The 15,545-nt window shown below is 51.4% G+C and overlaps 1 protein-coding gene across 2 annotated transcripts in view; it reads right to left on the reverse strand.

The window, feature by feature from the left end:
* Positions 1-15,545, reverse strand: part of ARFIP2 (ARF interacting protein 2) — a 117,148-nt gene that overhangs the window by 24,783 nt on the left and 76,820 nt on the right. For both annotated transcript variants that reach the window (XM_075337733.1, XM_075337731.1), the window contains 2 exons: positions 3,037-3,143; positions 1,764-1,985 (listed from right to left, as the gene is read on the reverse strand). In XM_075337733.1, the coding sequence (XP_075193848.1) occupies positions 1,764-1,985; positions 3,037-3,143 (329 nt within the window). The remainder of the gene's footprint in view (positions 1-1,763; positions 1,986-3,036; positions 3,144-15,545) is intronic.

Genomic DNA, 15,545 nt, shown 5'->3' on the forward strand with positions numbered 1-15,545 from the left:
TCCAGTAATCATTGTATTGTAGTTGTGTATTGATAATGTAATTACCTTAGTAGCCATTGTCTAGTCGGTGACTTGCCGACTCCATGTAGATATACTGAGTCTTTCTATGCACATCATTTAAATGAACATTAACCATGCAGCTTGAAATTCATCCAATGGGAGAAGCAATCTTGTCAACCAATCGATGAGGACGCAGTGTATCCTAAGGGAAGGTTATGGCTATAAAAGGGACTTCTTTAAGCCACCAGGGTTGTTGAAGGTTGTTGGATGCTAATGGATCCAGTCTAAGCTCTTCGGAGCTGACTAGAGGATCAGGATATCTTATGGCTTCAATCTAGGGGCTCCGGTTCCGGTTGGAGACCATATCCGCAGCCTAGGGATTTCGACTCCGGCTGCCAGGATTAGATCATCATACCAGGACTACCTAAGGAGGACACTCAGGTTGGGACAATCCGGTCACCTGGCTACAGACTTTGCAAACCTCACACAGCTTCCTAAATCTGGCATTATTCCTTTCTCGGCGGGTGCCCGCCAAAAGCGGGGTGCTGCTGGATTGGAGTGAATAGCCCTGGAACCTGTGAGGCATGGACATTCTAAATCCCTGGTGAGCAGCGGAAGGGTGAGACTCTGTTGCCTGTTACATTTGTGTGTTTTGCTGGTTATGTGTTATGTGCTGTTAATTGTTTGGGGATCCAATAAAGTCTAATTATTGCGGTTCCCTCCCCCTGTGTTGTCTCAGTAGTGTTACGCCCACGGTTAGGGAGGCCAGCGTTCAGTTGGGATGAGCCCTGAGCCACGCTGTCTTTCTAAAGGCGGCGGGTTTTAGTGGACGAGAGCACCCACTGAGCCCCGTGTCTCCACAGGAGAGCACCCACTGAGCCCCGTGTCTCCACAGAGGGTATGGATGGGATAGCCCTGGAGCTCTGCAGCGGATGTGAACAGGGTACGGCAGTGGTGGGTATGGACGGGATATCCCCGGAGCTCTGCAACAGATGTGACCATGGTACGGCAGTGGAGGGTATGGAGGGGATAGCCCCGGAGCTCTGCAGCGGATGTGACCATGGTACGGCAGTGGAGGGTATGGAGGGGATAGCCCCGGAGCTCTGCAGCGGATGTGACCATGGTACGGCAGTGGTGGGTATGGACGGGATATCCCCGGAGCTCTGCAGCGGATGTAAGCAGGGTACGGCAGTGGAGGGTATGGAGGGGATAGCCTCGGAGCTTTGCAGCGGATGTGAACAGGGTACAGCAGTGGCGGATATGGAGAGGATGGCCTCGGAGCTCTGCAGCGGATGTGAACAGGGTATGGCAGTGGATGGTATGGAGGGGATAGCCCCGGAGCTCTGCAGCGGCTGTGAACAGGGTATGGCAGTGTGCTGAGAAGGAGGATATCCCTGGTGATCTGCTGTACAGAGAGGAGGATATTTCTGGTCCCAAGAGCAGTACTGGGTATGCAGTGGCTTGGGACATCCCTGGTGCTCTGGAGGGGATAACCCTGGTGCTCTTGAGCATAGATGGGGGAATATCTCTGATGATTTGAAAGGTATATTGTGTTGTGTGGCATTCCTAGTCCTCTGGAGGGGAGGTGTATAGGGTGTGTTGGTGTATGGGGAGGATATCCCTGGTGATCTAGAGGGGAAGTGACCTGGGTACTGTGGTGGTGGAGGAGCGTCTCTGCAGAGAATGGTGATATTATTGGGCGCATACACTTCTTGCCCTGGGGGACTTGTGCAGGAGGCGGATGGAGGATGGGGGCTACTAACCTGTAATTCCGGAGACTTCTGGCTGAGGTCAGAGAAGGCGTCCCCCAGGGCCCTCTGTGTCTGCACCAGGCTGTAGAAATGTGCCGTCAGCGCCCGCGCCAGCTGCAGGACTCCTTCATACTTCCGCTTAGTGTCTCTAAGAAGCTCAATTTGGGTCTCCAGTTCCAGGTCCACTGTACGAGACCCCCGGCCAAACCGTTCAGAGATTAACTGCTTTGTGCACTGCAATGAAGACAAGAACAGAGGTGGTCTACCATGACGGGCAGTATACAAGCATGAAGGTGGGGCGAGCGGAGGCCAGAGGACGGCGGGGCGAGCGGAGGCCAGAGGACGGCGGGGCGAGCGGAGGCCAGAGGACGGCGGGGCGAGCGGAGGCCAGAGGACGGCGGGGCGAGCGGAGGCCAGAGGACGGCGGGGCGAGCGGAGGCCAGAGGACGGCGGGGCGAGCGGAGGCCAGAGGACGGCGGGGCGAGCGGAGGCCAGAGGACGGCGGGGCGAGTGGAGGCCAGAGGACGGCGGGGCGAGCGATGGCCAGAGGAGGCCAGAGGACGGCACGGCGACGCGAGTGGAGGCCAAAGGATGGCAGTGCGAGCAGAGGATGCCAGCGCAAGCGGAGGCCAGAGGACAACGGGGCGAGCAGGGGCCAGAGGTGTGAGCAGAGGTCAGAGGACGGCGGGGTGAGCGGAGACCAGAGGACGGCGGGGCGAGCGATGGCCAGAGGACGGCGGGGCGAGCAGAGGCCAGAGGTGTGAGCAGAGGCCAGAGGTGTGAGCAGAGGCCAGAGGTGTGAGCAGAGGCCAGAGGTGTGAGCAGAGGCCAGAGGTGTGAGCAGAGGCCAGAGGTGTGAGCAGAGGCCAGAGGTGTGAGCAGAGGCCAGAGGACGGCGGCACGAGCGGAGGCCAGCGGTGCGAGCGGAAGCCAGAGGGTGGTGGCGCAAGCAGAGGCCGGAGGAGCGAGCAGAGGCCAGAGGATGGTGGAGCGAGCAGAGGACGGTGGCAGGAGCAGAAGACAGAGGATGGCGGCAAGAGCAGAGGCCAGAGGGTGGTGGTGCAAGCTGAGACCGGAGGAACAAGCAGAGGAGAGGATGGCTGAGCGAGCAGAGGACGGTGGTAGGAGCAGAAGACAGTGGCAAGAGCAGAGGACAGAGGATGGTGGCCAGAGCAGTGGCCAGTAAAATGGGAAAAATCAGAAGGACAACAGGGTGAGCAGAGTCTAGCACAGCCTGTGGTGGCAGAGGCAGAGGTAGGAGGACAACACTTCAGGTTACTCTTACTTTATATGTGTTGATGCCCCACTTTTTCACCATGTCAAACTTTTCCACGGCTAAACCCCGAGACAGCTCCTCAGATGTGAGTGAGGGGTGTGAGGACGGCTGAGACCCTGGAAGAGAAGACATCACAATATTACTAATGAAGAATTAGGCGCCAGAATAACTACTGCTCTCATTATTCTGTGATCACACGACATGGGGTCGGTCAGCTCCACAGATCTGGTTACGGGGAACAAGCAGGAACGTCTGACCGATCCAATATTCAGCTCCATGAAATGCTGCGACCTCCAACAAAAGCAGATTTATCTAATCAGGGCTACGCTATTGGGCTGGAGGGCTGCGCGACAAGAAGCAGATCAAAGCGATCACTACTGTATGGTCAGAACATGGAGATCTTATCAAATAATGCGGCCTCACCTACAACTGGGGGCACCACAACAAAAACAGTGGACATTCTCCCCAACAACTGGGGGCACCACAACAAAAACAGGGGACATCCTCACCGACAACTGGGGACATCCTCACCGACAACTGGGGACATCCTCACCGACAACTGGGGACATCCTCACCGACAACTGGGGACATCCTCACCGACAACTGGGGACATCCTCACCGACAACTGGGGACATCCACACCAACAAATGAGGGTGCCACAACAAGAACAGGGGACATCCTCACCAAAAACTGGGGGCACCACCGCGAGAACAGGGGACATCTCATCGACAACTGGGGGGCACTACAGTGAGAATTGGAGACATTCTCACTACAATCGCGTACAAGATTTCTCCCGTGCATCCCCCATACTCTGGAATGCTCTACCTCAGCACATCAGACTCTCCCCTACCGTGGAAAGCTTCAAGAGGAACCTCAAGACCCACCTCTTCCAACAAGCCTACAACCTACAATAGCCCTCAGTCCAGTAGACCACTGCGCAACCAGCTCTGTCCTCACCTATTGTACTATCACCCATTCCCTGTAGACTATGAGCCCTCGCGGGCAGGGTCCTCTCTCCTCCTATACCAGTCTGTCTTGTACTGTTAATGATTGTTGTACGTATACCCTCTTTCACTTGTAAAGCGCCATGGAATAAATGGCGCTATAATTATAAATAATAATAATGATAATAACAACTGGGGGCAGCATAGCAAGAACAAGGGACAGTCTCACTAACTGGAGAAAGCCACAGCGAGAACTGGGGACATCCTCACTGGCAACTGGGGGCACCACAGCAATAACTGGGGACGGTCTCACTGACAACTGGGAACACCACAGTAAGAACTGGGGACATCTTCACTGACAACTGGGGGCACCACAGCAATAACTGGGGACATCCTCAGCAACAAATGGGGTGCGCCACAGTCAGAACTCGGGACAGTATCACGAACAACTGGAGGAAGCCACAGCGAGAACTGGGAACTTTCTCACCAATAATTAAGGGAATATTGTCACCAACAACTGAGGCTTCCATAGCAAGAACTGAGGACAAGCTCACCAATAACTGGAAGTGCAATAGCAAGAACTGGGGAATGTCCTCACCAACAACTGGGAAAGATATATCAAGAACTGGGGGATATTCTTACCAACAACTGGATTCAGAATAGAAAGAACTGGGAAACGTTATCTCAGAAAAATTGAGAGGTCACCTTACAGTATCACTCACCCTGGTGTACAGGGGACCTACAGTCTTCAGATTTGGAGACTATACTATTATTGGGCCATGAATGGACTAAGCTCAAGCTGTGAAGGTCTGTAATGGAGAGAACCAGCTAATTATATCATGCCTTGTAACTGAAGTCAAATTAATAGACTGACACAAAAAAACAATCCAGTCCCAGAAGGAGAGGGAAGATGTGGAAGAGGACTAATCTGATGCTCTCGGGATTACTACCATACACAGAAAGTCATCTAAGGATCTAAGCACTAGTGCGCTATACAAATCAGACTTTTACCTTCAGCGCTATCATGATTGGCTATCCTGCAGGCGGCCAACTGGCTGGGAGAAATGAGTGGAGCGGAAATACTGCGACTAAGGGAAGGAGCATCTACAGATGTATGAAGAAGAATGGGTATAGGAGGAAGAGAAAAACAGAAGGAAAAGTGAGCCAGAAAAACGAAGACAAATGACAAAATAAGGAAACGTGTATAATAGAAGGAAAGAAAGTGAAGTGTGAGAAGGATGCGAGATGTGGTAAAAAGTCAAGGAGGAGAAGTCGAAGGTGAAAAGGGAGAAAGATAAACGATGTGGACAGAAGACACGGAGGAGAAGTCGAAGGTGAAGAGTGACAAGAATGAGAGATGTGGAAATAAGACAAGGAGGAGAAGACGAAGATGAAGAGTGACAAGAATGAGAGATGTGGAAATAAGACAAGGAGGAGAAGACGAAGGTGAAGAGTGACAAGAATGAGAGATGTGGAAATAAGACAAGGAGGAGAAGACGAAGGTGAAGAGTGACAAGAATGAGAGATGTGGAAATAAGACAAGGAGGAGAAGACGAAGGTGAAGAGTGAGAAAGAGGAGAGATGTGGACAGAAGACACGGAGGAGAAGTCGAAGGTGAAGAGTGAAAAGGATGAGAGATGTGGAAAGAAGACAAGGAGGAGAAGGTGAAGGTGAAGAGTGAGAAAGAGGAGAGATGTGGAAAGAAGACAAGGAGGAGAAGGTGAAGGTGAAGAGTGAGAAAGAGGAGAGATGTGGAAAGAAGACAAGGAGGAGAAGGTGAAGGTGAAGAGTGAGAAGGATGAGAGATGTGGAAATAAGACACGGAGAAGCCGAAGGTGAAGAGCGAGAAAGAGGAGAGATGTAGAAAGAAGACAAGAAGAAGAAGCCGAAGGTGAAGAGTGAGAAAGAGGAGAGATGTGGACAGAAGACACGGAGGAGAAGTCGAAGGTGAAGAGTGAAAAGGAAGAGAGATGTGGAAAGAAGACAAGGAGGAGAAGGTGAAGGTGAAGAGTGAGAAGCATGAGAGATGTGGAAATAAGACACGGAGAAGCCGAAGGTGAAGAGCGAGAAAGAGGAGAGATGTGGATAGAAGACACGGAGGAGAAGTCGAAGGTGAAGAGTGAAAAGGATGAGAGCTGTGGAAAGAAGACAAGGAGGAGAAGTCGAAGGTGAAGAGTGAAAAGGATGAGAGCTGTGGAAAGAAGACAAGGAGGAGAAGGTGAAGGTGAAGAGTGAGAAAGAGGAGAGATGTGGAAAGAAGACACGGAGGAGAAGTCGAAGGTGAAGAGTGAAAAGGATGAGAGATGTGGAAAGAAGACAAGGAGGAGAAGGTGAAGAGTGAGAAAGAGGAGAGATGTGGAAAGGAGACAAGGAGGAGAAGGTGAAGAGTGAGAAAGAGGAGAGATGTGGAAAGAAGACAAGGAGGAGAAGGTGAAGAGTGAAGAGTGAGAAAGAGGAGAGATGTGGAAAGAAGACAAGGAGGAGAAGGTGAAGGTGAAGAGTGAGAAGTATGAGAGATGTGGATCGAAAACACGGGAGAGAAGTCGAACATGAAAAGTAAGAAGGACGAGATGTGGATAAAAGAGGAAATGATAAAAGGTGAAGAGTGAGAAGGATGAGATATGTGGAAAACAGAGGAGAAGGAGAAGATAAATATGAAGAGTGAGAAGGATGACGTGAAAAGAAGACAAAGAGGAAGAAGTAATATGGTGGAATCAAAGAGAAAAGTGTAAAGTCAGAGTAATATGAGAGAAAATAATGACAGGTAAGTAGAAATGGTGATGATGCGAGAGGACAATCACTGACAAGAATGAAAGGCACAAAAATACACAGAAGAGAAGCAAGCGAGACAAAAGCGAGCAGATGAAGGTCCTCCCTAAGAAGCTGGATCTGATTTACGATGACCCAGAAGGCCCTTTTCTGTATCTCACCGTGACTTGATGAGGTTTCTGGAGAGGGCGAAGCCACCACTGACCGTTACTAGAAGGGACCTTCATTCACGCGGATACTGTGCCTGGTGCACGCTGGTCTACAGACCATTTAGAGAGGAAATGATTCTCTGAATTATCAGCGACGTGGTACCTGTCCACATCTGGAGCTGCCGTGGGGCAGATGCCACGCTTCATAGAAGGTGGTTGCACACATTTTTTACTGCAGTATTTCTAGTGATTGCGCGGCACGTTATCAGGGAATAGACAGAGTTCTATATTGCCAGCAGAGTACAGGGGATTTTCACAGAGGATTTCACTCTCCACATTGTGAGATGTCACCGCCCCGTGGGGACGCACGCTTTCACCGCCCCGTGGGGACGCGCGCTTTCACCGCCCCGTGGGGACGCGCGCTTTCACCGCCCCGTGGGGACGCGCGCTTTCACCGCCCCGTGGGGGATGCGCGCTTTCACCGCCCCGTGGGGACGCACGCTTTCACCGCCCCGTGGGGACGCACGCTTTCACCGCCCCGTGGGGACGCACGCTTTCACCGCCCCGTGGGGACGCACGCTTTCACCGCCCCGTGGGGACGCACGCTTTCACCGCCCCGTGGGGACGCACGCTTTCACCGCTCCGTGGGGACGCACGCTTTCACCGCCCCGTGGGGACGCGCGCTTTCACCGCCCCGTGGGGACGCGCGCTTTCACCGCCCCGTGGGGACGCGCGCTTTCACCGCCCCGTGGGGACACGCGCTAAAGAAGGACTTCAAATTCCTACTTTAGAAAATCCTTAAAGAGGTTTCCCACAGACAATGTTCATTTTAAAGTGGATTTTAATCAATAGATCCTAGAATAATAATAATTTCCACAATTGGACTTTATATACAATGCTGAGATAATTTTATAAATGTGCCCCTGCTGTGTACTGTGTAATGGGGGTGTCTGACCGTGCAGGACATTGTCTGATCATACCACATCTCCTGGGTCGGGGAGGACGCAAAAGAGTATACAAATAGCACAGTATGGGATTGTATCTGATTCATTTTGTGATGTAAAGTAGTTCCGTGCCTGTTTTTAGAAAATATTTTACCTCATAGAAAGAATAATTAGCGATTCCCGGCTGTAATGTCTGTATACTCTTCTGTGTCTCCCCGGGTGTAATGTCTGTATACTTTTCTGTGTCCTCCCCGGCTGTAATGTCTGTATACTATATATATATATATATGTTCCTCCCATGTGGTGTTCGATGTCTTTCTTCCATAAGACCCTGGCAGACACAAGCATCGGGCCTGTGGACATCTTTGGCGTTGCGGACAGACGTGGATGCACAGCCTGTCTAGCTGATGTAATAGGGCAGACTGTATCCATTGGGGAGAATGAAGGTCGAGAGTCAATGGGTGGAAGACCTAAAAAACGGACACGCTGCAGGTTATTATCTGCACCAAATCTGCAAGGAGACCATAAGCACAGCACTACAGGATCCTCACCTAGACCTGCTGGTATAAAGATAGGCATGTAGATTTGTGTCAAAATCTGCATCAAAAAAGCAGTGTGCGAACACAGCCAAAAGGCCTCCTCTGTCAGCGGCAGAAGGGCCACCACTTCCTAATGACACTAGTTTGGAAAATACTCCAGCATCAAAGGGCTTCCATGGTCCCGTGAGAAGATCCTCCTCCCGGGTGGACCCGGCAGACTGGGCCTCGCTGGGAGCATCGGGGTCTCACTACAAGATGGAGATCGCTTCTTCTGAGCATTCTGCTTTTGGCAAGACCCAGTTTAATGTTCCTTCTACTTCTCAGTAGTGATGGATGAGCCCCCCGATGTTCGTGTTTGGGAGACTCGCCCGAACGTGTTGTAATTGAGGTCGGAGATCATGAGAACTTGCGTCCGAACCTCAAACTTGGACTTTACAGTTATGTGATGGGGCGGGGGCGGGGATAGGGGGGGGTGGGTCTGTAAAATAAGGAATACAGGTAATAATAAACATTGTCATTATACTTACCGGTCCCGCGACGCGTCCTGCAGACCCGCTCAGCCACTGTCTGCTGGCCGCTTCGGCTTCTGGGTCCGATCATTAACTTCTGGTGGTATTCACTGCACTGCTCATTACTCAGTAGCCTTCGGCTGTTTTCGGCCGTGTTCGCGGTGACGTCAGGGTTCACCCGACTCCTTGGCTAAGCCATGGACTCGATTGAACTTTGGCATTAATGCGACACAATCGCTAACACTCGGCTCCCGCTCTGCTGGAGTGTGATCTGAATGTTATGCAATTGTCACGCCACTGTGCTACCATTCTGCGATCCCAGCACAGTGGCGGGGGGCGGGGGGTGGGGGGGCAGTGCTGGCGCTGCGGAGGACAGGAAGGGAGTTATCTCCCCATCATCTTCATGGTCAGCTGATGAGATTCTCGCACTGCGCTCACATTAGACCGGTATAAAGGGGGCTTTACACGCTACGATATCATTGCCGATATCACTAGCGTGCGTACGCGACCCCATCATTTGTGCGACACGGGCATATCGCTGCCCGTCACGCACCCAGTCACACGGACTTACCTGCCCTGCGACGTTGCTATGGCCGGCGATCTGACTCCTTTCTGAGGGGGCGGGTCGTGCGGCATCACAGCGATGTTACACGGCAGGCGGCCAAAAGAAGCGGAGGGGCGGAGATGAGCAGGACGTAAACATCCCGCCCACCTCCTATCTTCCGCATAGCCGGTGGAGGCAGGTAAGCTGATGTTCCTCGCTCCTGCGGTGTCACACACAGCGATGTGTCCTGCCGCAGGAACGAGGAACAACATCGCTAATGAGCGTTTAACAATTTTTTGTTTTAGGACGACCTCTCTGCGGCAAACGATTTTGGACGCTTTTGCGATCATTTTAGGTCGCACAAAAGTGTCACACACTGCGATATCATTAATGATGCCGGATGTGCGCCACAAACAACGTGACCCTGACGATAAATCATTAACGATATCATAGCGTGTAAAGCCCCCTTAAGGCGAGTGCAATGGGATGTTTCTCTCGCATTCATAGACTTGAATGGGTGTAGGTGAAACAGGATCACATTGCACCAGCAGTATGCTGCGATTGTTTTCTTGATCTGATTAGGGCTGACAAAAAAAAAAACAAAAATCGCTCATGGGAGCTGGCACATAGAGTAACATGGGTCCAGGTAAAATGCGATTTTTTAATCACATTCCACTCGCTCCGTTTTTCTCTACGTGTGCGCTAGCCCACTGTGAGCCTGCTTCTCGGTCTGTAAAGACTCTTGTCCGTACAGAGCGATGAAGCAGAGCTGACAATGCTCTCCCTGCTTCTCGCTCTGTAGAGACACTTGTTTGTACAGAGCGATGAAGCAGAGCTGACTTAGCTGTCCCTGTGGATTATGTCGGACTAAAGATTTTTTTTTTTATAATAAAGATGGAGGCTCTAAATTTTTTTTCTTTTATTTCTAATAAAAAAATGTTTCTTTGTGTTGTGTTTTTCTTTTTACTGTTTACAAGAAATTCATGGTGGCCAAGTCTAATTTGGCGTGACATCATGAATATCAGGCTAAAGGGTGCTTTACACGCTGCAACATCACTAACGATATATTGTCGGGGTCACGTCATTAGTGACGCACATCCGCACCGTTAGCGTCATCGCAGCGTGTGACACCAAGGAGCGCCGATCAACGAGCGCAAAAACGTGAAAAAACGTTGCTAATTGACACGTCGCTCCTTATCCAAATATCGTTGCTGCTGCAGGTACGATGTTGTTCCTCGTTCCTGCGGCATCACACATCGCTATGTGTGACACCGCAGGAGCGATGAACATCTCCTTACCTGCCTCCACCGGAAAAGGAGGAAGGAAAGAAGTGGGCGCATGTTCCGGCCGCTCATCTCTGCCCCTCCTCTGCTATTGGATGGCTGCTGTGTGACGTCGCTGTGACGCCGCATGAACCGCCCCCCTTAGAAAGGAGGCGGATCGCCGGCCAGAGCGACGTCGCAGGGAAGGTAAGTAGTGTGACGGGTGTAAGCGATGTGTGCCACGGGCAGCGATTTACCCGTGCCACACAACCGACGGGGGCGGGTACGCTCACTAGCTATATCGGTACCGATATCGCAGTGTGTAAAGTACCCTTTAGTACCAGCTGAGAATACAAAGTTGGCATTAACTCCTTTATTAGCCACCACAATCAGGGCCGCTGGACAAGCCTGGTAAAGTGCCAAAAAATGGAGCTAAGAAACAAAGCACCATTTCCAGGGGCGGCTGCGGAGAATCCTAGTCCCCAGCTACCTGGCTTTACCTGACTGGCAATCAAAATACAGCGGGAGCCCACGCATTTTTTTTTTTTTTTTTTACAGACGCTGTCACGCAGAATGGGCGTATGTGATTGGCTGTTACAGTAACCTGGAATCTACCCATACATTCTAGATGCTAGAATGAATGGGCTGGTTTCAGGTTATGCCAGCATCCAATCACAGATGCCCACTCTGTGACATCGTCTGTGATTGTCTGTTATTTTAATAGGAAAATAAAACAACAGAGAAAAATAATATTTTTATTACAAATAAAACAGAAGACATTTAGGACTCCATCTCTATTACCCCAAAAAACCCTCTGACGTAGTCCAAAGGCGGGCGAGCATCTTCAGCTCTGCTACATCTGTGTGAGAAGACAAACACAGGTCTGCTCACACAGACTCAGCTGAGAGCGGTCAGAGACTTCACCCGAGCGCACAGCTCAGAGCGGTCAGAGACTTCACCCGAGCGCATAGCTGAGAGCGGTCAGAGACTTCACCCGAGCGCACAGCTCAGAGCGGTCAGAGACTTCACCCGAGCGCACAGCTCAGAGCGGTCAGAGACTTCACCCGAGCGCACAGCTCAGAGCGGTCAGAGACTTCACCCGAGCGCACAGCTCAGAGCGGTCAGAGACTTCACCCGAGCGCATAGCTGAGAGCGGTCAGAGACTTCACCCGAGCGGATAGCTGAGAGCGGTCAGAGACTTCACCCGAGCGCATAGCTCAGAGCGGTCAGAGACTTCACCCGAGCGCACAGCTCAGAGCGGTCAGAGACTTCACCCGAGCGCACAGCTCAGAGCGGTCAGAGACTTCACCCGAGCGCACAGCTCAGAGCGGTCAGAGACTTCACCCGAGCGCATAGCTGAGAGCGGTCAGAGACTTCACCCGAGCGCATAGCTGAGAGCGGTCAGAGACTTCACCCGAGCGCATAGCTGAGAGCGGTCAGAGACTTCACCCGAGCGCATAGCTGAGAGCGGTCAGAGGCTTCACCCGAGCGCATAGCTGAGAGCGGTCAGAGGCTTCACCCGAGCGCATAGCTGAGAGCGGTCAGAGACTTCACCCGAGTGCACAGCTGAGAGCGGTCAGAGACTTCACCCGAGCGCACAACTGAGAGCGGTCAGAGACTTCACCAGAGCGCATAGCTGAGAGCGGTCAGAGACTTCACCCGAGCGCACAACTGAGAGCGGTCAGAGACTTCACCAGAGCGCATAGCTGAGAGCGGTCAGAGACTTCACCCGAGCGCATAGCTGAGAGCGGTCAGAGACTTCACCCGAGCGCATAGCTGAGAGCGGTCAGAGACTTCACCCGAGCGCATAGCTGAGAGCGGTCAGAAACTTCACCCGAGCGCACAGCTCAGAGCGGTCAGAGACTTCACCCGAGCGCATAGCTGAGGCCGGTCAGAGACTTCACCCGAGTGCACAGCTGAGAGCGGTCAGAGACTTCACCCGAGCGCATAGCTGAGAGCGGTCAGAGACTTCACCCGAGCGCATAGCTGAGAGCGGTCAGAGACTTCACCCGAGCGCACAGCTCAGAGCGGTCAGAGACTTCACCCGAGCGCATAGCTGAGGCCGGTCAGAGACTTCACCCGAGTGCACAGCTGAGAGCGGTCAGAGACTTCACCCGAGCGCACAACTGAGAGCGGTCAGAGACTTCACCAGAGCGCATAGCTGAGAGCGGTCAGAGACTTCACCCGAGCGCATAGCTGAGAGCGGTCAGAGACTTCACCCGAGCGCATAGCTGAGAGCGGTCAGAGACTTCACCCGAGCGCATAGCTGAGAGCGGTCAGAGACTTCACCCGAGCGCATAGCTGAGGCCGGTCAGAGACTTCACCCGAGTGCACAGCTGAGAGCGGTCAGAGACTTCACCCGAGCGCACAACTGAGAGCGGTCAGAGACTTCACCAGAGCGCATAGCTGAGAGCGGTCAGAGACTTCACCCGAGCGCATAGCTGAGAGCGGTCAGAGACTTCACCCGAGCGCACAGCTGAGGCCGGTCAGCCGTCCCCCCAGGTAACCCCGATTGATGTCACTGAAACACTGCCGTAAAGTGAGCGCTTGTCAGCAGTGAGAGCGTTGACGTCATGGTCGGGGTTAGCAGAGGGCACAGCTGATGTCACTGCAAGACGTCACAGAAGATCCTGTATCCCACGAGGTAACCACATTCACACCAGACTGGTCACATGGCGATGACGTCACAGAAGGTCCTGTATCCCACGAGGTAACAACATTCACACCAGACTGGTCACATGGCGATGACGTCACAGAAGGTCCTGTAACCCACGAGGTAACAACATTCACACCAGACTGGTCACATGGCTATGACGTCACAGAAGGTCCTGTATCCCACGAGGTAACAACATTCACACCAGACTGGTCACATGGCTATGACATTGTGATACCAATGTGATATGACTGAAGTTTGAATGTGATTAGATAGGGATCATAATCAAAAGATAGGAGTGATCCCAGATATTATTTGACCTATCAATAATTCAGTATCAAAGAGATGTCCTCTGGATAACCAATTTCACTATGATGACCAAAGAATACATGTCAAACAGGTCTTGAAGCAGTTTCAAGATAATGGGGAAGTCACATTTACAGTTCCACTTACCGGAAACTTGTGGTTGGCTTAAAGACAGGTTTAAGGAAGCTTGCATATGAAATTTACGGCTCATTGCAATATTTCACTAACACTATGGTCAACTGTGGTCGGTCAGTTGTCAACTGGCAGGATGTACAAGAGAATGGCAGGATGTACAAGAGAATGTGCAGGAAGCTGCTGGTGCCCACAGCAGTTTGTGGTCAAGTTACATGAACATGACTCAGCTGTCACATGCTGGTGACCATTTAAACACAACCTACAAAGTTTTCCTATAAAAATACACCGGACTCGCTTAATGTTAGGGGAAACCTTCCAGGACATTGAAGTGTACGTACGCACTGTTCCTGTGATGCAAGATGCCATGTTGTTTCCTTATCATTAACTCGAGTTCCCTCCGATGTGAAAGGATTGCTACAACAAACGGTAATGTTGATGCATATTTCTGTTATTGTATAAGATTCTATGACTATAGTTCTAAATGCCTATGTACCATTAACTATTCATGTGCTATTAAAATAAATAGTATCTTGCTATGAAGAATATTAGTATTCGTGCCTGATTAGGATATCAGTGAGCGCTTCGTAAGTACGGGCTTTCAGCCCCCTTTTTAGTAGAATTTAGCAAGACAGACGTCACAGAAGGTCCTGTAACCCACGAGGTAACAACATTCACACCAGACTGGTCACATGGCGATGATGTCAAGGAAGTTCCTGTAACCCACGAAGTAACAACATTCACACCAGACTGGTCACATGGCGATGATGTCAAGGAAGGTCCTGTAACCCACGAAGTAACAACATTCACACCAGACTGGTCACATGGCGATGACGTCAAGTAAGGTCCTGTAACCCACGAGATAACATTCACACCAGACTGGTCACATGGCGATGACGTCATGGAAGGTCCTGTAACCCACGAGGTAACAACAACATTCACACCAGACTGGTCACATGGCGATGATGTCAAGGAAGGTCCTGTAACCCACGAGATAACAACATTCACACCAGACTGGTCACATGGCGATGACGTCACAGAAGGTCCTGTAACCCACGAGGTAACAACATTCACACCAGACTGGTCACATGGCGATGACGTCATGGAAGGTCCTGTAACCCACGAGGTAACAACAACATTCACACCAGACTGGTCACATGGCGATGATGTCAAGGAAGGTCCTGTAACCCACGAGATAACAACATTCACACCAGACTGGTCACATGGCGATGACGTCATAGAAGGTCCTGTAACCCACGAGGTAACAACATTCACACCAGACTGGTCACATGGCGATGATGTCAAGGAAGGTCCTGTAACCCACGAAGTAACAACATTCACACCAGACTGGTCACATGGCGATGATGTCAAGGAAGGTCCTGTAACCCACGAAGTAACAACATTCACACCAGACTGGTCACATGGCGATGACGTCATGGAAGGTCCTGTAACCCACGAGGTAACAACAACATTCACACCAGACTGGTCACATGGCGATGACGTCACAGAAGGTCCTGTAACCCACAAGATAACAACATTCACACCAGACTGGTCACATGGCGATGACGTCATGGAAGGTCCTGTAACCCACGAGGTAACATTCACACCAGACTGGTCCCATGGTGATGACGTCACAGAAGGTCCTGTAACCCACGAAATAACAACATTCACACCAGACTGGTCACATGGCTATGACGTCATGGAAGGTCCTGTAACCCACGAAGTAACAACAACATTCACACCAGACTGGTCACATGGCGATGACGT

The sequence above is a fragment of the Anomaloglossus baeobatrachus genome, chromosome 2, assembly GCF_048569485.1.
Source record: "Anomaloglossus baeobatrachus isolate aAnoBae1 chromosome 2, aAnoBae1.hap1, whole genome shotgun sequence".
Lineage (NCBI taxonomy): Eukaryota > Metazoa > Chordata > Amphibia > Anura > Aromobatidae > Anomaloglossus > Anomaloglossus baeobatrachus.